The following is a 20,645-nucleotide window of genomic DNA, read 5'->3' on the forward strand; positions in this document are numbered from 1 at the left end:
AGAGGGGTTAACCAGACTCGACTTCCGCCTAGGCGGACGCCTTTTTAAAGAGCGCTGCCTCCGTGGACCGAACGGTCAGCGCGGAGCCCAGCCTAAGTCCCCGAGGCGGGCTGGGCGCCTTGGCTGCAGAGGGCACCAGCTGCGCCTCCAGCAGGGCGCCGCGAGCCAGGCCCAGCGCGGACGGCCCTGGGCTGGACAAGTGGGTGACCAGATGTCCGACTGAAGCCGAGACAGTTTTCGGAGAGAAAAATACAGCCAGACCCATTTTTTCCTTTCGGAAGCAAAGCTCAGCTCCTGGCCATGAAGCTTCATCAACAAGCAGGGCCTTGGCTGTTGAGGCTTCGGGGCGCGGGGGAGGGGACAGTAGCTATGACACTATTTGACACTTGGTATTTCTGCCCTTTACCTTCCACCACCATTCTCCTGAGAGGTTTTTGCCCAATTTTGGCTAGTCTTGCTTTCTCCTTCCTTCGATCATTAACTTCTTTGTCTCTGAGGGCCTCTCTGTCCCCTGCTTCCAAGGTTACCCTCCGCCCCTTTCTCAGTGGGCCAAGAGCCTTAAGTAGGCAGCCAAAAAGGCAAGACTGCACCTGGGCTCTCGAGGCTTTCTCATTCGTGGCATCCTGAATTAACTTTTTAAAGAATGAAGAATGCAAAAATGAAATGTTAAAGTATAGAAAAGGAATAGAGTGAAACTTCCTCAGCTTTTAAGGAATTGGAATAGGAGATAAATGTGCATTCTGACTTTAGATTATCAGTACTAAATTCAGTGATTCCTCATTACAGGCTATATCTTGAACTTACATATGCTCAAAAGGGAAAACTCACTTTCCTCAAGATCAGCACACCTGCTCTTGGGCCATACTTGTGTGCAGCAGGGATTCTCAGACTTTAAAGTGCATATGAGCCATGCCAGGATTCTTGATTCAGGTCTGAACTGGGGGCCTGGATTCTCTATATATAATGAGCTCCCAGAAGAGCCAGGTGCTCCTGGTCCAGGCAGATCACACTGTATAGTGTGGCTGGAGCTTCCAATGGCCCCATGTTAGTCAAAGAGGAAAGCAGGGACATGTCTATACTAGAGGCAAGCAGGAGTTCGGGTTCTTGTGCTGCTTTAATGCTGCATAAGAGATGGGTAAAGATGCCCACATAAGCACATACACACCTTACTGAGCTTGTGATTAAATAAGTCATTTCAATGCCTAACTGGACCTGAGCCACCAGGCTGCTGCTAAAATAGCTGTACATTCCAGGACAAAAGTGTTCATTGAGACTCAGAGCATCCTAATTTTGATCCATTCCAAATCTCGAAAGAAAATGCAGGTTTTTGCTAGGAGGGATCCTGGTAAGGTTTTGAAATTGGGAGTGTTTCCAACATGAACCAAGTAGGAGAAAGTGGTACTGGTTTTGGGGAGTCCACAATAATGAGGTGATCAAATAAGAGCAAAAGGCAGGTATTGTGTAAGCCTTCTCAGGAGATGTTTTCAGGAGACTAAAATGAAAAACAAAAAAAAGTATTTCAAATGGAATGTTGAGAATAGCCTCTGGATTATTGAGGCCTTCTTCTAAGGGCACACTGTATGAAAAAAATCTTGACTAGCTCTAATGATTATCTGTGAAATAAATCATAGAACCTTATTTATGTGAAGGGAAAGATCATGTATTCAAAAAGTCTGCACACAAGATTAAATTAGGCAAAAGGAAAACTTCTGCTAACTTCCACTTATATTTTAATTGTAAATGGTTAGCTGTTGTAATCTCAACAATTAAATTAATACATATTACATGTCCTACATAAAACATACTATGACTATATATAAGAGAAAAAGCCACAGGACAAGCAAATGCTCAGAATACCTCTTATTCCACCAAAAAAGAGACTGTGAAACATAGTGGGAATTTAAGCCATTTCTACTTTTAGTTTCTGGTAATTGTTCATTAGGCAACCAGTAAGAGCCTAGAATTGTTCAAATAGGACGGTAATTTGGTCTACCACACATTCCTACCACCTCTAGTAGGAGTTAAGTCTAAATTCCAAGTCCCCAAGTAAAACCCTCTTTTAATGAAGCCTTAAAAAACAAACATTTTACCATATTTTCACAAAGGATACAGACAAGAATTAAATCTGTCTCCATATGTTTTCCCATACTCCTTGGTATACCCAGAATGGTGCTGTGCCATGACTATTAATGGGGGCAGTTATTATATCAGGTTAGAAACAGGTTGAGGGATAAGGTCATCTATAAAACCTGCTATTAGTCAAATTTTTGTCTTTATCAGAAAACTGAGTACTTTAAGTTAATTGGGGAAAGATGAGAGAAAACAGTGACAAAATTATTTCTTATGTGCTCATGATACTAAATTCACATTATGGTGCCTTTTCTTAATTTGCTTTGAAGAGATTATATACCTTCTGTGGCTGTCTTAGCTAAAAGTTTAGTGGAGTTTGAAGCAGGCAACTTCCAGGTAACCTCCACATTGGTAGAATGTACTCTTTAAAAAAAATAATAAAGTCTAAATTAATATTGTTCCCTTTTTCTTCTTAAATGTACTCCTCTGAAACCCTGGAAAGTATAATATGTTAAGATACTGACTATACAATATTAATTTGTGACAGATACTTTTAATAAAATATGTCAACATTTTTTTCTGGGTTACTCACTAATGGGGTAGCAACTCCTTAATGGCGATCATTTTATATTTGTGAAGTTTTGTTATCACACTGATGTTTTATGTGTTGTAAGATCTTAAATTGCAAAGAGAAACATATCTTTGTGTGAGATTTTGAGAGCACTGTCAAATGTTACTCTCTCAATTCCACCCAGTGCCAAAAAACCTCAGGAGACATAGATTGTAAATGTATTTTATTTTGTAAGCAACAATCAAAATATATTTGTGTTACTGATTTCTTCAAATATTAAATGGGATCTTAACAAAATTTGTCCACTTTGATGTATTCTTATACAACTTTGGAATCTGCAAAGACCCTGACTAAAGAAACAGAAGTAATTGCACAACCGAGACTGAAGGTGTTACAGTACTGCAAATGATGCCAGATGTCTTACATTTAACCAAACACACCTTCAGAGGTCCCTTGATTTTGAGCATTAGGAACAATAGAGGAATATACGCTGAAAGTATCACCAATAGCTTTTTGCATTGTTTTATTTAAATACGACAGTATCCAACATAGCTGCTAAACACTGGACAATATTTGAAGTCATAAGTACATCCACATGTTCCTCCAAATGACGTTTGGGGTCCTAAATAAGAAAATAAGGAAAGAAAAAGAAAAAAGAACCATATTACTGATAGAAGAATTACTTAGTTTAAGTAGTTGATGAAACTGGTAAAGAAAGCCAAACCTAAATTTATATATATTTTACAATTTCATTTTCCTAATATATTGTTATGTTCTTAGATAAAACCTGATAAAATAATAGATTACACAATAAAAAACTTATTTACACAATCAATGCTTCGATTCTGTACCAGAAATTATAAAGAGTAACAAGGAATTCTATACAGCCGCAGCATCTGATTTTTTAAAAACAAAGTATAAGCATTTATAAGTGTACATAAGCCCAAGTATGTGTGCATATTTTCTGCCATTCATATTTATTGACTGTCTAAGAGGTTCTTTACTCGAAGCAGACGTACCAATAGGTAAGAGTTCAATGTGAATTCTTTCTCATCACTTCCTCTGCAATTTTAATTTAAATTTAATTCCTGTATAATTTTAGTATTTCAAGAAAAAGTGCTTTAAATGATTCAGGAAATACTCTTGGATCAAAAGCCACTGTTAGTTGTTTAAAAATCTAAATACAATGTTAAGATATACATAATTTATATGTATATAATGTGTATAAAATAATGCTAAGAATACATATTTTCTGCAGCTATTTTGAAAAAATAAAGTATCAGAGAAAAGCATATAGGTACAATCTTTTAACTGAAACCTGATCAAATCTATATTTGAAACATCTGAGTTAAAAATGAGGCTTAAAATAACACTGTAATAAATGAAGTTAAATTAAAATGCTTAATTATATTTATGTTTAAGGCTGAGCTGAATGAAGTATTTCAACTAAATGTGAAAGCTTTAAAATATATATATCGCACACAATAAAAAATTCTCAATTAAAGCATTATTTTTGTATAGGTATTGCTAAAATACCCAAGACTCCTAACTTTAAACAAATGCTCATCACTGGAATTATTTCTTGGCTGTTCTTTTCTAAATTACAATTTCAATACATGCTTGATTTCCTTAAACAACCCAGAGATGCAACATGCTACAAATAATTTCAAGTAATTAGACCACATATTAAATTTTCTTTATTTCAGAAATAAGCCTTAGGACATTTTAGGTGAAAGTGTCTGAGAAAGACTGGCAGGAGTAAAAGATAGTGATCTGATTCCATTACAGACAAACAGTTTTGCTTTTGCCACGCAATAGGCTAAACCAGTTAAATGCTAGATTAAAAAAAATGATTCTGATGATTATTCGACTTTGCCCATTACATATTTTTCAGCTTCACTTTTAACTTAGACCTTTTATTTGTTGCTAACTGCTAAAATCTACATCGTAGCCTCAGAGTCATTTATTCAAAAAACAGTTAGTGAGTTCTATCAAGTGCAAGATTCCAAGTTGGTGATCTAATATTATATATTTGGACTACAGTAAGTAGTGGGAACAGACAAGGTAACCAGATCACACAAGATGAGAGAACAAGATGAACTATACTTCATTTTGTTTGGGGAGGGTTCTGGCTGTTTTAAATTATAATATTCAGAATGTAGTGAGATTTAATTTCACTAATTATGATATTTAAGTCAGACCTTTGCCCCTACTGCTCTGTTGGAGTAACTGGTTTTGTAGTGAACTGGTAACACACTTCCCTCAGTTATCTACATTACTTCTTGTGGCAGCTGGGTGATTCTTAGAGATTTCCCATCCAAGAATGGTCCTGGCCCAAACCTACATAGCTTGTGAGATGTGATGGGATCAGAGCATATGGTAGGATGGCTGAAAGCAAAGACAGCTTAGTGTCTTGCATCTGAAATATCAAGATTCTGCCAACATCAGCAATATGATAACCATGTTCCATGAAATGAAAAAAATGTAATCAACATTCTTTAAAAAACAGTCTAATTAATCTGTAGATTCTTTTAATTGGCTGGTGTGTTCCCCCAACCCTCAGAAAATAGGAACTAAAATATATATTTCATCTTGGAAATGTGAAAGAGCAAATACTTAAAACCCTTTCTCCTCACTCACTATAATCCAATGGGGCTCTCAGCCTTCTTAGGAACATTACCTACAAACTGAAGCCTACATACTGACAAACTGTATCATTTAAAAAACTGATACATATGAAATAAACCATTATATTATCTTCACTGATAATATTATTTCAAGTAAAAATAATACCTGAATAATTAACTCAGGACACAAGTTTCTTGATTTATTTCTAGTAAGTCATTTTCACTAAAGATAGTATCTTACAGATCTATTTGTGACTTCACTATATATGGCAAAGAGAATTTGACATCAAGTAATTCAGTGACCTTTAAAATTAGCATCATAGTTACAGGACAAAAGAAAAATGTAGAGCGAACAAACAGGGAAACAAAAATCGTACAGGCCCTCCCACAGTTTTAACTCTACAAGAGCACGTCATTGTGCGACGGCATAACCTATTCCAGTATACCTCACCTGCTTGCCGACATTCTTTATTGCCAGCTGTTCTGCTGTCATCTTATCTTCTTCTTCTACGGCCTGTGAATGAGACACAAAGGACAGAGTTTCAAATTCCAAATTTACTTTTCCCACCACAGAACACTCACGGAGGACAATGGTGATCATAATTTTCATTCACAGAACCTTTTATTCAAGTGACTTACTAAACAAAAAAGCAAGTTTGCTAATCTTCAGAATAACCTTCAGTGTAATAAAAACTATTACCGCCATCATTTATGTTTATTGTATTTTTTTTTAATTTTATTTATTTATTTGAGAGAGAGAGCGAGAGAGCACAAGCAGGGGGAGTGGCAGAGAGAAAGGCAGCCCCCCCGCTGAGCAGGGAGCCTGACTCCACGAGGGGCTCGATCCCAGGACCCCAGGATCACAACCGGAGCCAAAGGCAGACACTTAACTGACTGAGCCACCCAGGCCCCTACCACCATCATTTTGAAAACAGACTTAAGGAATACGTAAAAGACACTGAATATGTCAAACTGGACCACCACATGGTAGTATTCCCCATCTGGAAACTGTTACAGAATTCTTTGAGGGATGGCTAAAGTGGAGGAGAGAAGTACCTGAGGCAGTTCTTATGGCACCATGGTGATAACTAGTCCTATTCTGTCTTCTTTTCCTTGTTCTACTTTCATTACACCTCTGCCCCAACTTCCCATTTCTTTGTCTCCTTTTTTTGGTCAACTGAACCCGTGCACACCCAGTATCTATTTAACTATCAGCAGCTCTTAGGATGCTGCCTTTTGATCCACTTAACAAATCATATAGTTTTCTCCCTTCATAACTCTACATATTTAAATCTCTAAAAGTAGTACATGTATTCGGGAAAAAAAAAAAATCTCACTTTTCCATGACTGATCTTTAGTAATCATGAAGAAACAGAGTAATCTGAAGTTTTCAATAGGAAAACTTACTTGAATTCAAAGTCAAATCAAGTAAAAATTAAATCAACAAAACAATATACACAAACCATTTTCTACTATTTTCAGTTAGCTACAAACTCCTATGTGTATGACCATAAATTTTCTAGCAAGTAATTACGAAAGAATTACAGCATGTAGATTAGCTACCATCACTGCCCCCTCTCTCAATAACGGCACCACCATAAAACCTCTTTATTGAGAAGGAACCTCCTTAAGAGTTTGGGTAATTTTCTGTCTGAAGCCAGGACTCTCTCTGTATCAGATGAACTCCTGGTCTATATTCATAGCATCTGATAACTGGAAAACACAGAAAACTGAAGGATCATCAACCTTAAGAAATAACACCACAGCACTTACCACAAATATGATTACAAAAGGGGTGAGATGGTGGGGGTGGAAAGCAGGAAACCAAAATCCCAGTGAGGGTTAGATTTGGATACTCTAAACTTAATAATCTCGCAGCTGCCAAATTTCTTCATGTGTGAACAATGAACATGTAGGAAATGCAATCATCAGACATTTCCCATAAACTGGGAAGTTTGGCTGCATTTCACACCTTCTTAATAGTTTTGTAAACAGAGAACTTGAAAATGAGCAAAGATGGCAAGTGTCTAATTTTATAAATGGACAAACTATCTAGAGAATTTTCCCCAGTAGAACCTGCCTGAAAAGAAAAGATGGTGAATAAGTACTGTATCTACTGATTACTAGAGGATACTTATTTACAACACATCATTAAGAAAATACATTTATGACTCATAAACCTGGAAGAAGGAAAAATAAAAGCTAATAACACTCCAAATCTAGAATTCCCTAGATAGAGAATATGTTCATTTTCAGAGTCAGATGTCACTCCTGTTATGCTCAACTAGTAAAAAAGTATTACGTAAGTGGGAAATTGCTTCTCCCACTATCTCAATGTTTTACATATATAGAAACAGGAGCAACACATAAAAAGTTTGTTTTTCTGAATTACTTTTACAAATCATGACACTATACCTTACCAACTTGAAAACATTATTGGATGAGTGAATGGAACAATTCACATAAGTTTGTACTCTGCATTCATTCAGTGTTAGCTGCTCTATGCACATGTCAAAAACAGTACAGTACTGCAAGGAGGTAAGAGTTTTGGAACTTGGCTCAAAATACCATTCAATGTACAAACAGTTATTACAAAGTATTCTGGAGTACTGCAAATATCAAAGATGGCAGGTATGCAAAGATGAAAGTCAAAACACACTGATCTTATTTAAAAGGTTAAATAGGATGTAAAAAGCTCTAACTTAATTTTTAAAATCTTTTACATCATTTAACCACTTTACCAATTAGTTTTTCCATTTCCAATAATTAAAAGAGAGAGTTCACAAACTCTTCGAGAAGTGCAGATGGTAAAAAGTACTCCCAGCCATAGATGCCATCTGGAAAATGAGGAGCAGCTGTAGATTTAGGCATATACTAAGGTTGCAAACCCCCATGACAAAGAATAAGCACATCTTTTTCATTCTAAGATAGACCAGAGCAGACCAGATCATCACATCAAACCCTTAAATATTTTCTCCACTTACCTAAGTCACCTATATCTCATCTACCATCTGGGCAAGACCAGTTTGTCTTCATTCATAGTTCTAATCTGGCTAGTCACCAGGAAAAATTAAGAAATGGTAGCAGCAGAAACAAATGAAATTCAGGCACAGGCAGTGTCCTCACTAGGGGAACTTCTGTGTTTATGGCAACTTCTGTGATTTGGCATCAAATTTTGCTTTTGCATTCATGCTCTTCGGTTTACTCAACCAACAAAAAAGCACTGAAAATGTTTGTGGCTATTCACACTAGAAACGTTTTTAACAGTTTATCAACAAAGACCCCCAGATGGCTATCCCATCATGCACGGTCTGCACAGTTCTAAGAAATTCCTAGAATTTGGTCTGTTATGTTATCATAATCCCCTCAGATGTACCCCCATCTTAAAGAGGCTTTTACGAAACCCATTAACTTCATTCTCTTTTTTCTGGTAATGGTCAAATTTATTAAATGGAAAACCAGTATCTTAGATTCTACCATTTAATCTACCCTTTAATAAATATGGACTGGATTCTTTGCACTTCGTTAACACTCTCCACCACGTAAATTCCAACGAACTGTTTTCTTGAACTTTCTGAATGCCTTTAAGAGCTTCTCCAATACCTGTTTTCTCTTCTAATCCTTTAACCTCTCTGCTTTTATGACACCGTGTCTCTTACTCTACTTCACACTTCTCTAGTCCTTGGGTTTCTTCTTTTCCCTTTGAAATGTTAACTTTCTTCACTCTATAACACACCATACTCCCATTTAAACACATGCTTTCTAAAATCACATATATGGTAATTTTTTTCACCATTAAACAAACTCTGAGTAACTGCTAGTGAATTTTAAGATAATGTATTTTACTTCTTTCTTGATTTTATGTGAGGTCAGTGTATTGACTATATAACTGAAAATCACATTACTGGGTTAAGGCAGTAGAGAATGAGTTTAAAGAAACGGCTTTTATAAAACATACTTGGGAAAGCAAAATTAACAAACACGAAACAATTAGAAATCTGAGACAGGATAAGAGGTGTGAGTTTGGAGAAAATTGGTTTTCCTACCACTATCAGTAATTCAAATATTACCATACATGTGCTTTTACAAATATTAATTTACTGAATCCTTAAAACATCCCAGTGAATTCATGTAATCTACATTTTACATATGAAGAAATTAGGCACCTTTGAGGAACTATATGGTAATTCCAGCAATACTTCTATTATAAAAAAACGTATTTCTAACTCTCCTTTTGGAATAGCTTATAACACTCCAGTACATTCTATACATGTCCTCAACAGCAGAATTTTCATTTTACATATTGGTAATCACTCATTCTGAATAAGATAGTTCTTGCTCTTCGAGGAGCTCACATTTGGGCTTTACTTGCCTATAAATCTCAAACTGCAATGCAGTATGAAATATACAAAAATGGAGTGTGCACAGAGAACAACAGGGACACATACAGCCATACAGCTAATAAGCAATGCAAGTGTGACTTCAACAGTACTATCTATCTCCAAAGACCTTGAAGCAACATTCATGACAATTCAGGAAATGATTAGTTTTTAATGACACATCCTAAATAATAACAAAGCCAAATCCATGATTTAATAAATGGCCTGAACAGCATAAATTCTTTCTAAAAATCTTACAGGGAATCCAATTTTCAAGTGTAATTACACAAAATAGAGATATACAATAAAGATCGTATGTATATGTGTGTGCACATATAATGGAAATTGTAGTTCAGCTTGTTGAAAAAATTTCTATGGCAGAATCTATTTGCTGCCTACCCAACATATATTTTCCCCTTCTTTTGTAATATAACCCTGATTTTAGTAAAGGCAGTGATGGTCCCAGGTAAAAGACGACACTAGGGGTGCCTGGGTGGCTCATTCGTTAAGCGTCTGCCTTCGGCTCAGGTCATGATCCCGGGGTCCTGGGATAGAGCCCCACATTGGGCTCTCTGCTCAGCAGGAAGCCTGCTTCTCCCTCTCCACTCCCCCTGCTTGTGTTCCCTCTCTCACTGTCTCTGTCAAATAAATAAATAAAATCTTAAAAAAAAAAAAAAAAAAAAAGACCACACTATATAGCCTTTCTCAAAGCAAGTTGTGTCCGCTTGAGTTCAGCCAGTGAAATATAATCAGAAGTGCTGCTGGGTAGGACTTAAGAAAAGGATTGTGAAAGGGAATTGATTTAGCTGGGAAGTAACCCCCCTTTTGCCCTTCCTTTTTTACCTGTTGCTGGGAACTCGGATGGGATAGCTAAAGCTCTAGCAATCACTGTGAATCATGAGGATATCTACAGGATGGAAGCCACTATAAGGGAAGTGGAGCAAAAGATAGAAGGAATCTGGGTTTGGGGCACCTGGGTTGCTCAGTCAGTTGAGCATCCAGGTTTCGCTCAGGTCATGATCTCAGGGTCGTGAGACTGAGTCCTGAGTCAGGCTCTACACTCAGTGGGGAGTCTGTCTGAGATTCTCTCTCTCCCTCTCCCTTTGTCCCTCCACCCCTGTGCACTCTCTCTTTCTCTCAAATAATAAGTAAATCTTAAAAAAAAAAAATCTGGGTTCATGATGACCTCAAAGTTTCATACTGGCCTTGAGTTGCCAGAAACCTACATTTCTATCTTGTTGAAGCCATTGCTACTTTGAGCTAACACAATCTTAGATATAAGTAACACCTGGTTAATGCAAAAACTGAAAATAATGCAGGATTTACATAAAGCATATCATTTCCCTGCCTTCCACCTTTAAGCTGACAGTGTTAACAACATAATACGTTGAGATAAATGGAAGACAGGTATCTTTTTTTTAAGATTTTTATTCATTTATTTGAGAGAGAGCACAAGCAGAGGGCAGAGGGAGAGGGAGAAACAGACTCTCCACTAAGCAGGGAGCCCACGCAGGGCTCAATCCCAGGACCCCGGGATCATGACCTGAGCAGAAGGCAGACAGAAGGTAGATGCTTAACCGACTGAGCCACCCAGGTGCCCCAAGATAGGTATCTTTGAAAAGGAAAGGGAAGGTAAAATAGTAGGCACTTTTCGTGTTGTTTTATAATTTAATTTTTTATATAATAGAATTTAAATATTTCTCTAAGTCGGTACTTATAGAATTTTATTCTTCATAATAAACCCTTAAAAGAGAACATGTTAGTTTTAAGAGTCATATGCATTTAAAATTGAAAGATGGCCTCCAAAAATGTTATGTCACTCTACTTACCTGCTAGTGATGCATTTTCCCAAATTGTTTTTTATATTTGAAAAGAAAAAAAATTCTATTTATAATTTTAATTTTCTTCTTTGACTACTTAATAAGGTTGAACTTGTCTTTTCATGTTTATATGCCACTTGTCTTCAGTGAGTTTTCTAGCTCTTTTGTCCAAATTATTATTTTTTAAAACTATTTTATAGGGATTCTTTGGATATTATGCATTTTTTGGATACTAGCCCTTTCTGTGTTACCAGTACAAATATTTTCTCCCAGTCTGACTCCTAACAAGCATTCAATAAATGTTAGTTATTTTTATTGCAGATAAACTTTACTGTCAAGTTATCAAAACTTTAAAACCTCACTGATATTCTTACTATCATTAAAGTAATCTTTAGGAAGCCTGACAGCAGCTTTACAATACTGAATCTTCCTATTTGGAAACAAGGGAATCTATTCACAAATGTTTTTAGTATTATTCAAATAAGTCATATACATTTATACATTTCTTTCTTATGGTAATTATTTCTAAGTATTTGGTAATTTTGAATGCTATGAATTGATTTGCCTATTGTATTTTTCAACTGGTTTCAGCCTATGTAACTGCTTGGTTACCACCCACATAATTCTCTATTGTAACAGTTCTAACAATTTTCTAGTTTAGGCTCTTAGATTTCTGTTTGATTGCAAACATATCCTATCATACTTAAATAATGATAATCTGGCCTGGTTTTCCCAATATTTACATATTACTTTGTTTTTCTTATCTTATTACACTAGCATAAAACAACATTTTCCTACTTAACCAGCTACTGTAGTAAACCAAACGTAGTCATATAATTACACGTTTTATATGTAAAAAATACATATTTATTTTCTGAATTTTCTGAAATATATCTGAATTTTCTTTTTTTTTATTTGTTAAGACTGTTTTTTAATTTAATTATTTGACACACAGAGAGAGAGCGCGCGCACAAGCAGGGGGAGCAGCAGAGGGAGAGGGAGAAGCAGGCTCCCTGCTGAGCTGGGGGCCCAATGTGGGGCTCAATCCCAGGACCCTGCGATCATGACTTGAGCCGAAGGCAGACACTTAACCGACTGAACCACCCAGGCATCCCCATACCTCAATTTTCTTTCAGGTTATAGAGCAGGCACTATTTCTATCTAAAAGGTACACAGTCAAATCTCAGATTTATAGGGCTACATGTTTGAAAACAAGGCAAATTTTTATGTCTGTTATTCTTAAAATACTCTCCTACAATTCATTTTTCACTTGCACTTTCACTTACAAATATCCAATCAAATATCAATATTTTAAAATTTGATGCATCTTAGCAGAATAAATTAGGAGATCTGGAATAACAGAGTGTGGGTGTTGTAGTTTGGTAATTAGAGAAATCAATGACTAGTAATCAATCAGAATCTTTGTGTGGAATTCAGACTTGAAATAGAAAAGTTGCGACAAAGGAATTTAATTATTTTCTAATCTTCTTTCACTTTAGGAGCTAACTGGCACCTAACGGTAATTACCTTAGTTTAAAACACCAACCAATTAAAAAGAGTACTATGAAGAATTGGTAGCATGGGCCTTTCTTTTTATATTTTAAGTGTTACTAAAAACTCCACCACATTCTCTTTCAATCACAGAGGGAATTACATTCTCAAATTTGGACTCCTTCATATCACAGCTTACACATTGTTTTCATTTTATAACCAAACCTTACAAGTTTTTGAGTACTACAGAGATTTTTTAAAACTGTAAAATAGGAAAAACTTCTGTGGATGGGCAGCAGTAACCATAAATAGGTTATTTCCTGGCAGTGGTACCAATATGAATTTACTTAAACTTGCAATGTTACAGAGAAATGAAAACCATTCCTACAGTCTGCTGAATAATATTACTTAAGTCACTAATGTGTAAAAGGTTAATAACTGTTTTAAGTATGATAAACTACTTCTTTTTCTTTAATATCACTACATGAAAACATATACTAGAAAGATAAAAAAAAAATTTTTTTCCCCCTATCATCTAGAATCAGTGGAGATTTCCAGCTGGAACACTACATATACATCAGGGCATGATCTTCAAAGCCAGACCTAATTCTGCTGGAATTTCGTTTGTATGGGCCCATCAATCTTTTTCAAAGCTAAACTCTCTCCAAAGACTTCTTGCTACACGTGGCAAATTTTATACACTGTCTCTTGGCTAATATTTATTTTGGTAAGACATGTTTAACGTAGAAAGAGAAATACTACTTTTTGGTGTGACAACCAATATCAATTTTAACTGTCTCCAAAATCTTAAGCTCTAGCCCCTACCATTAAATTTTAGTCCTATATTTCCACTGCTTGTTTAAAATAAAACTCTAACTCCTTTCTCAATCCTTCTACTTCTAAATTGGAAAATTTTAATGGTACTAACATACTTCTTGTCACTTAGGAAGAAACCCTGAATTCACCCTCGATTCATCCTTCTTCTTTCACTTCATCCATCCAACAGGTGCCACGTTTTATTTATTTGTCTACTGATGTCTCTGTTCCTAATGCCACTGTGGTAAAGCTGATACCTAGTACATTTTGTTTGGATAATAGAAAGCTCCTCCTAAACAGAACATCCATTTCAAATCTCCTCTTACAGCACACTCCTTCTTTAATACTGTTGTCAAATTACATTTCTAGAGACAGGTTCTGGGTATATCATGCTCCTGGTCAAAAATAACTCTATCCTGATATTCCAAGCCCTGTTACTTGACTTCAGTAACTTAAAAAAACTATTCTCCCCCATTCACCTTCATATATTATATACTCGAGCCAAACACAGTTTCCTAAAAGGTGTCTCTGCCTTTTCTGTCTCCTAGTCTTTACCCGTAATGTTTATTTTGCCTAGGGTAACATTTCTCTGTATGTCCAATCTTATTCAAGCTTTAAGGTCCAGTTCAAATGCTGTTATTCTCTAAGACAGCATCCTGAGTCTCCCACAACTGAAAGCAAAAGCCCCTGAATCTCTATAGGATTTCACTACAGACTTCTCTAGGGCAGTTCTCTAACTTCCAACTTGTATACAAATGAGTATACAAATCTCCTGGAAATCTTGATCAAATGTAGATTCTCATTCAGTAGGTCTGAGAGTCTGCATTTCTAACAAGATCCCAGGTGATACTGATACAGCTGGTCTGTGGACAAAACTAAGGTGTTAAGGAACACGCCAATTTTGGCCTACTGATCATTTGTGAATTTTTTTTACTGCCTCTGTTTTCCTATAAATGAAGGAAGGATCCCTGTTTTGCACTGCAACTTGTACAGGAGATATTCAATAAATATTTGTAAACAAAACACTGTATAATTTGTGTGTTTTACAAAGTGCAGGTTTTCAATACATTAATGGGTTGCAAGCTATATGTATGTGTATATAATATATATATATATGATTGAAACAATAAAATTGAGTCAAATGACAACATATCACATGTAATAAGGGTAAATATTATTTCGTAAAACTTTTGTTGCAACTATATATATACACATATACATTTGCATGTTCTGGGTCAAAATGTAAAATCTATTCTTTATGTTTGTCAAGAAAGTTGGAAAATACATGTAGGAAAATACATGTTAGGGTTTTTGTCAAGAAAGCTGGAAAATACATGTTAGGTTGAATCATGTTCCCCAACCCCCCCCCCCCAAATATGTTGAAATCCTAACCCTGGTTAGAGATTGGAGTTGTCACAAGCTAAAGAAAGCCTGGGACTAAAGCATCTGGAAAAGGAAAGGAAAGATCTTCCCCTGGAGGCTGCTAATACCTTGATTTTAGACTTTTAGCCTCCATAACTGTGAGGGAATATATTTGTTTTAAAATACCCAGTTTATGGAAACTAATACAACACAGAACATACATTTTAAGTCATAGTTCAAGTATTTTTTTTAATTTCAGAATTGTAAAAGAATATAAATTTATGAACAAAAATATTATGGCCACATGTATTTTAGCATACAATAAATATTTTCAGGAGATTTCACAAAATATAACTTTTTAAACATCGTCATATAAAGTGATCTCCCCTAGTTATTCTTACATCATCCCATTTATTTCGTATAGCACCAATCACAATATATTATTATATTGTGTTTCTCTGTTTACTTTGTTTCCTCCACCAGAAAATAATTTCTGTGAGGACAAGTCTTGCTTCTTACCATATCCCCAGTGCCTGGCACATAGCAAGTTTTCAATAGACACTTATTAAATGAATAAAAGAAAAGTTCATAAACTATATGTAGAAGTATTAAATGCTGTTGTTATTATCCTACATCTCCTTGTTTCCCCTTCCCTTCCAAGAAAAAGCCCTCTGGATAAGGAAGAAATTTCAAATGTAAAACTATTTTATATGGTCTACAACAGGGCTGGAAACTATAGCCCACGGGCCAAATCTAGCCAGCTGCCTGTTTTATTAAATAAAGTTGTATTGGGGCGCCTGTGTGGCTCAGTCGGTTAAGCGACTGCCTTTGGCTCAGGTCCTGATCCCAGGGTCCTGGGATCGAGCCCCGCATCGCATCAGGCTCCCTGCTCAGCAGGGAGCCTGCTTCTCCCTCTCCCTCTGCCGCTCCCCCCTGCCTGTGCTCTCTTGTTCTCTCTCTGTCAAATAAATAAATAAAATCTTTAAAAATTTTTAAAAAATAAAAATAAAATAAATTTGTACTGAAACACAGCCTCACTCATTCCTTTATGTATTGTCTGCGGCTGCTTTTAGATGACTGACAGCCGAGCTGAGTAGCTGCCAACAGACTGGATGGCCTGCAAAGTCCAAAATATTTACTATCTGATCTATAAAATAGGCCACTCTATTTTTAACTATATATTTATACCATGTTTGCCACCTAATCATACATATTTCAAAGACTGTAAGAAATAAATGTTGGGGGGGCGCCTGGGTGGCTCAGTCGGTTAGGCATCTGCCTTCGGCTCAGGTCATGATCCCGGGGTCCTGGGATCGAGCCCCACGTTGGGCTCCCTTCTCGGGGCGGGGGGGCTCTGCTTCTCCCCTAGCTTGTGCTTTCTCCCTCCCCACCTTCTCTCACAAATAAATACAAAATCTTAAAAAAAAAAAAAAAAAAAGAAATAAATGTTGGAAGTAACTTTCACCTTATTGTAATTCTTGGCTAATTCCAACATCTCTTTTACCACTGATTCATTGTGTTTACAGTGTTCACTGTAGTCCTGAAGTGTCAAACCTTCCATCCAACTCTTCTTATGCAAATTTAACAACATCTAAAAAATATAAAGAAAAAGTAATTATTTTCCTGTATTGAGGATATTTCCTTCACTTGTCTTGAGAAACAATGTCACAAAAAAACTTCGGAATTAATGAAAGAATTTAAAACTTAATTTTATTAACTTAAACTTGAATAAGAATTCTCCTAAATTTATATTAATATAACCTCAGGAGTATTCCAATGCCATGGCCTTTGTACTTGCTGTCCTTCTGCCTCAAAGGCTATTTTCCTTATCTGTGCATGGCTTTTATTTCTCATTTCCTTAGAGTTAGATGCCTTTCCTCACCACACTATATACAAAAGTCACCTCACACTATCTTAAACATCTGTCTTCTCTTATCATTTTTATAACACTATCAACACTTGAAATTTTTGTTTTCTTTATTATTGCATTTCTCTCTCACTAAGGAAAACTCAACAGGGTAAGAGCTTTGACCTGTTGATTTCAAGATCACCAAGATCTAGAGTCTAGACAGTACCTAATCTAATCATAGCAGACATTCAATAAACATTTGCTGAATGCATAAATGAATGAATGAATGAATGAATGAGTGAACTACTACGTTACACACAAGGTCTCTAATAGTTCATATAGCCCAGCTTTCAAAGGCCATGATAAGGAGGTAAATGTCCCATTCACTGAATGACTTCATTTAAATCTTTCTGAGCCTCAGTTTATATATCTATGAACTAAGGCCTCATAACTCTCTAAGTTTCTTTTCAATTCTAATATTCCATCTATAATTTTTAAAATGAAAACTTCCTTACTGTCAGAATGAAAAGTCATGAAACTGGGCAAGAAATCACAGATTTGTCCAGTCTACAATCAAAGCAGCAAACTAGGATCAGACTCTATTAGTGATCATGGAACTAAACACCTTAGTTCGTTGTTTCTCAAGCTAGACTCCTCATTCTGAGTACATTTTCCTCAAAGTTCCTTAAGTTTTCAAGTTGAGAGTCTTAAGACAGTTTTTTGTAGTCTTATTACTCTATAAATGTTCTTTAATTGAACTTACAATTGAGTAACTTTTTCAAATGACTGATAAAATCTTTGTGGAAAAAAAATGATTGTTGTTCTTCTACCATTAGGACCAGTCTATCTTGTGAGATATATGAGCCATGATCTGAAGATATAGCTGAAGTGTCGAGTTTAGTGTAGAAAAACTATTCTACTTGCTTAGAATTTTGCAGTTATATGTGGTACAAAGTTGGTTTTTTTTGTTTTGTTTTGTTTTTTGTTTCTATGCTAGAGAATAAGCTGCATGTCAAAAATCACCTGTAAGACTTCACAAGACACAAAGCTCCAAATTCCTCCATTCCTATTCAAGGGCCCATAGGGACAAGAGTAGTTTGCAAAAAAAACCTGAAAAAATCCTGCACAAGTAATTCCAATTTCTTTGACTGCTTCTCCTCTTCTCCAATGGTAAGTGTTCTAGAAAATACATCTTCAGGAAATTTTGGTGCAGCTGCAACTATGTAAGTTATAAAGCTACCTATAGTTAAGTGTTGAGAACTGGATTTTTCCTACCACCTCAAAAGCAAAGTTCCCAGAGAGCATGAGGATATCCTTACCATGCCTAAACAAGGATTCCATGTGACCCCTGAGTATGTTTGAAGGTAAGTATACAGGTTGGTGGGGTAAGAGTAAAGGCAGGGCTTCTGGTACTATAAAAGCTCCTAAACTGAGCTACTAGGAGCATAAACATAACATTAATTATATAGGTATTTATGTGTGTATCTTTTATGCCAAGGATCATGGTAAATTTTAGGGGCATCAAAAAGGGGGAAAAGTTAATGTAATTAGCTGGATATTTCCAAATAGTTGGGTGTCAGATATCAGACTGATAAAATATTTACATATGTGAATAAATTGTTCAGTTTGTATCTGACTGGTGCTCTTTTTCATGGCCTGTACCTATTCTATAAAAATTAAAAATAAGTGTTGAAAATATACTTCAAGCTATCAACTAAATCTACCACAGCACATACAAACTTTGGGACACAGGCAAGCAGCTGAAGAAAGATTTATGGCTCTGTGTCTCCCCTTGGGTCAGGGAAGAACTGGTACCTGCAGCCCCTCACTCATCAGCATGCTCAAGCACACAGGTCCTTTGGGTGAGTTGACTGGTAGCTTTGACCTTTTAAAACAATGGTTTATAAAACTTAACAAAACAGAATTCTTCTTTCAATGAAAATCTTATACAGCACATCTTTCCACACAATATATAAATGACATTAAAAGTGGAGGTCATCTGGTTGAAAGTGGAGGCAATATGGACAGCCCAATTCATCCCACTTCGCATTCACCTCATGCACGAGAATTCCCTTCTAAGGCACCTTTGTGAGGAACAGTTTTGATCAGTTAAGTAAGGTCTTATTTACTCCTGATTACTTAGCATGTTTGGACTTGAGAGTCACATACAAACCAAAACTTACTGGCTATCAATAGTACTCAGGGTTCTTAAAAATTATTTTAAGTCTTTCTCAGGGAGAAATACAAGAAGCTAATTTGGAAGATGACTAATTGTACTAGTAAAAAAAAAAAAGGCAGTTCAGATTGTAATTTCAAAAAGCAATAGGCAGACTGAAATATTTGGTATTAGTTGAAATAATCCTAAAATAGTAGAAATAAAAGAATGCTAAGCCACCAAGATGCTAGGTAATTTTGAAAGTAACCAAATTTAAAAATTGCCTAGTATAAAAAAGGGTAAGAATCTAGCTTTAAATATCTGAAAACCTGGGGCGCCTGGGTGGCTCAGTCATTAAGCGTCTGCCTTCAGCTCAGGTCATGATCCTGGGGTCCTGGGATCGAGCCCCACATCGGGCTCCCTGCTTCGCAGGAAGCCTGCTTCTCCCTCTCCCACTCCCCTTGCGTGTGTTCCCTCTCTCGCTGTTTTTCTCTGTGTCAAATAAATAAATAAAATCTTTAAAAAAAAAACTTTAAAGCTTAAATAAATAAATAAATAAATATCTGAAAACCCTACTGTATTTCCCTTTTGATTCACCTTTCATTTACCCTATGTAAATCGGGTAATTTTTTTTTAAGTACTACACAATTATAATCTAATTTATTCCTTTCAAATTTGGAAAAAGTTTCAAAAGGTCATTTTGTTGGAAAAAGATAAATTAATCAGAAAAATCAGAACAAGAAGAAAGATTTTTGTAATTAATCATATAATCAAACAGAAATGTTTGTTACCTACTTATTTTCTTGTTTAGCACCTACCAATAAGGTAAAATGTCTTTCAATATATCCAATAAAATATTCCTTTATTTTATGTTCCTGCAATTCATCAGGAATGAAAAAATATTTGAACACATCAATGAACAAGATCAACAATTCAAATTCAAATATACTATGTAATAGTTCAATTGGTCTGAAAAAGATTTTTTTTTCCCTCTCTCTAAGATAAAAATTTTAACTTACCTTCTGTTCCAGTTCATTTTTCCGGTAGTTAATAGTAATGGAGTAATAGTGTCTGTTTAGTCCATGAATTAAGGCCTATATAAATAAAGGAGTAGATAAAGGACAAATTAATGTTTTGCATGTAAAAAATAAGTTTGAAACTGCTGACATATCCTATAGACAACACCTTTACTATCTTCTCACTAATCAGAATTTTTTCCACTGCACTTGACTTCTCTAAGACAAACAGGCAGATCATAATAAAAATTTAAGCTAATGACATGGCTTTATTAAGAAACAACAACCCTGCCTGTCATGTAATCCATTCACAACTGCTCAAATATCGAACTCTAGCAACAGATGTTCAAATGGGGTTCAGAATGATATTCTGGGGGATCCTCTATCAGCCTAGTAAGACATGAAAGTACAGATACACCTTGGACTTATTTTCAACAAGTATAAAAACAAAAGGGTAAAAGTTTTAGGGTTAGCTCAACTATAAAGATA

The 20,645-nt window shown here is 35.8% G+C and overlaps 1 protein-coding gene across 1 annotated transcript in view; it reads right to left on the minus strand.

Moving 5' to 3' along the window:
- Positions 1-1,691: 1,691 nt before the first annotated feature.
- Positions 1,692-20,645, minus strand: part of PSMD14 (proteasome 26S subunit, non-ATPase 14) — a 103,493-nt gene continuing 84,539 nt past the window's right edge. The window contains exons 9-12 of the mRNA XM_032409515.1: positions 20,160-20,234; positions 16,602-16,727; positions 5,720-5,782; positions 1,692-3,263 (exon numbers count right to left, since the gene is read on the minus strand). Of these exons, the coding sequence (XP_032265406.1) occupies positions 3,165-3,263; positions 5,720-5,782; positions 16,602-16,727; positions 20,160-20,234 (363 nt within the window). The 3' untranslated portion in view covers positions 1,692-3,164. The remainder of the gene's footprint in view (positions 3,264-5,719; positions 5,783-16,601; positions 16,728-20,159; positions 20,235-20,645) is intronic.

Source organism: Phoca vitulina, unplaced genomic scaffold (genome assembly GCF_004348235.1).
Source record: "Phoca vitulina isolate PV1807 unplaced genomic scaffold, GSC_HSeal_1.0 scaffold1, whole genome shotgun sequence".
Taxonomy (NCBI): Eukaryota; Metazoa; Chordata; class Mammalia; order Carnivora; family Phocidae; genus Phoca; species Phoca vitulina.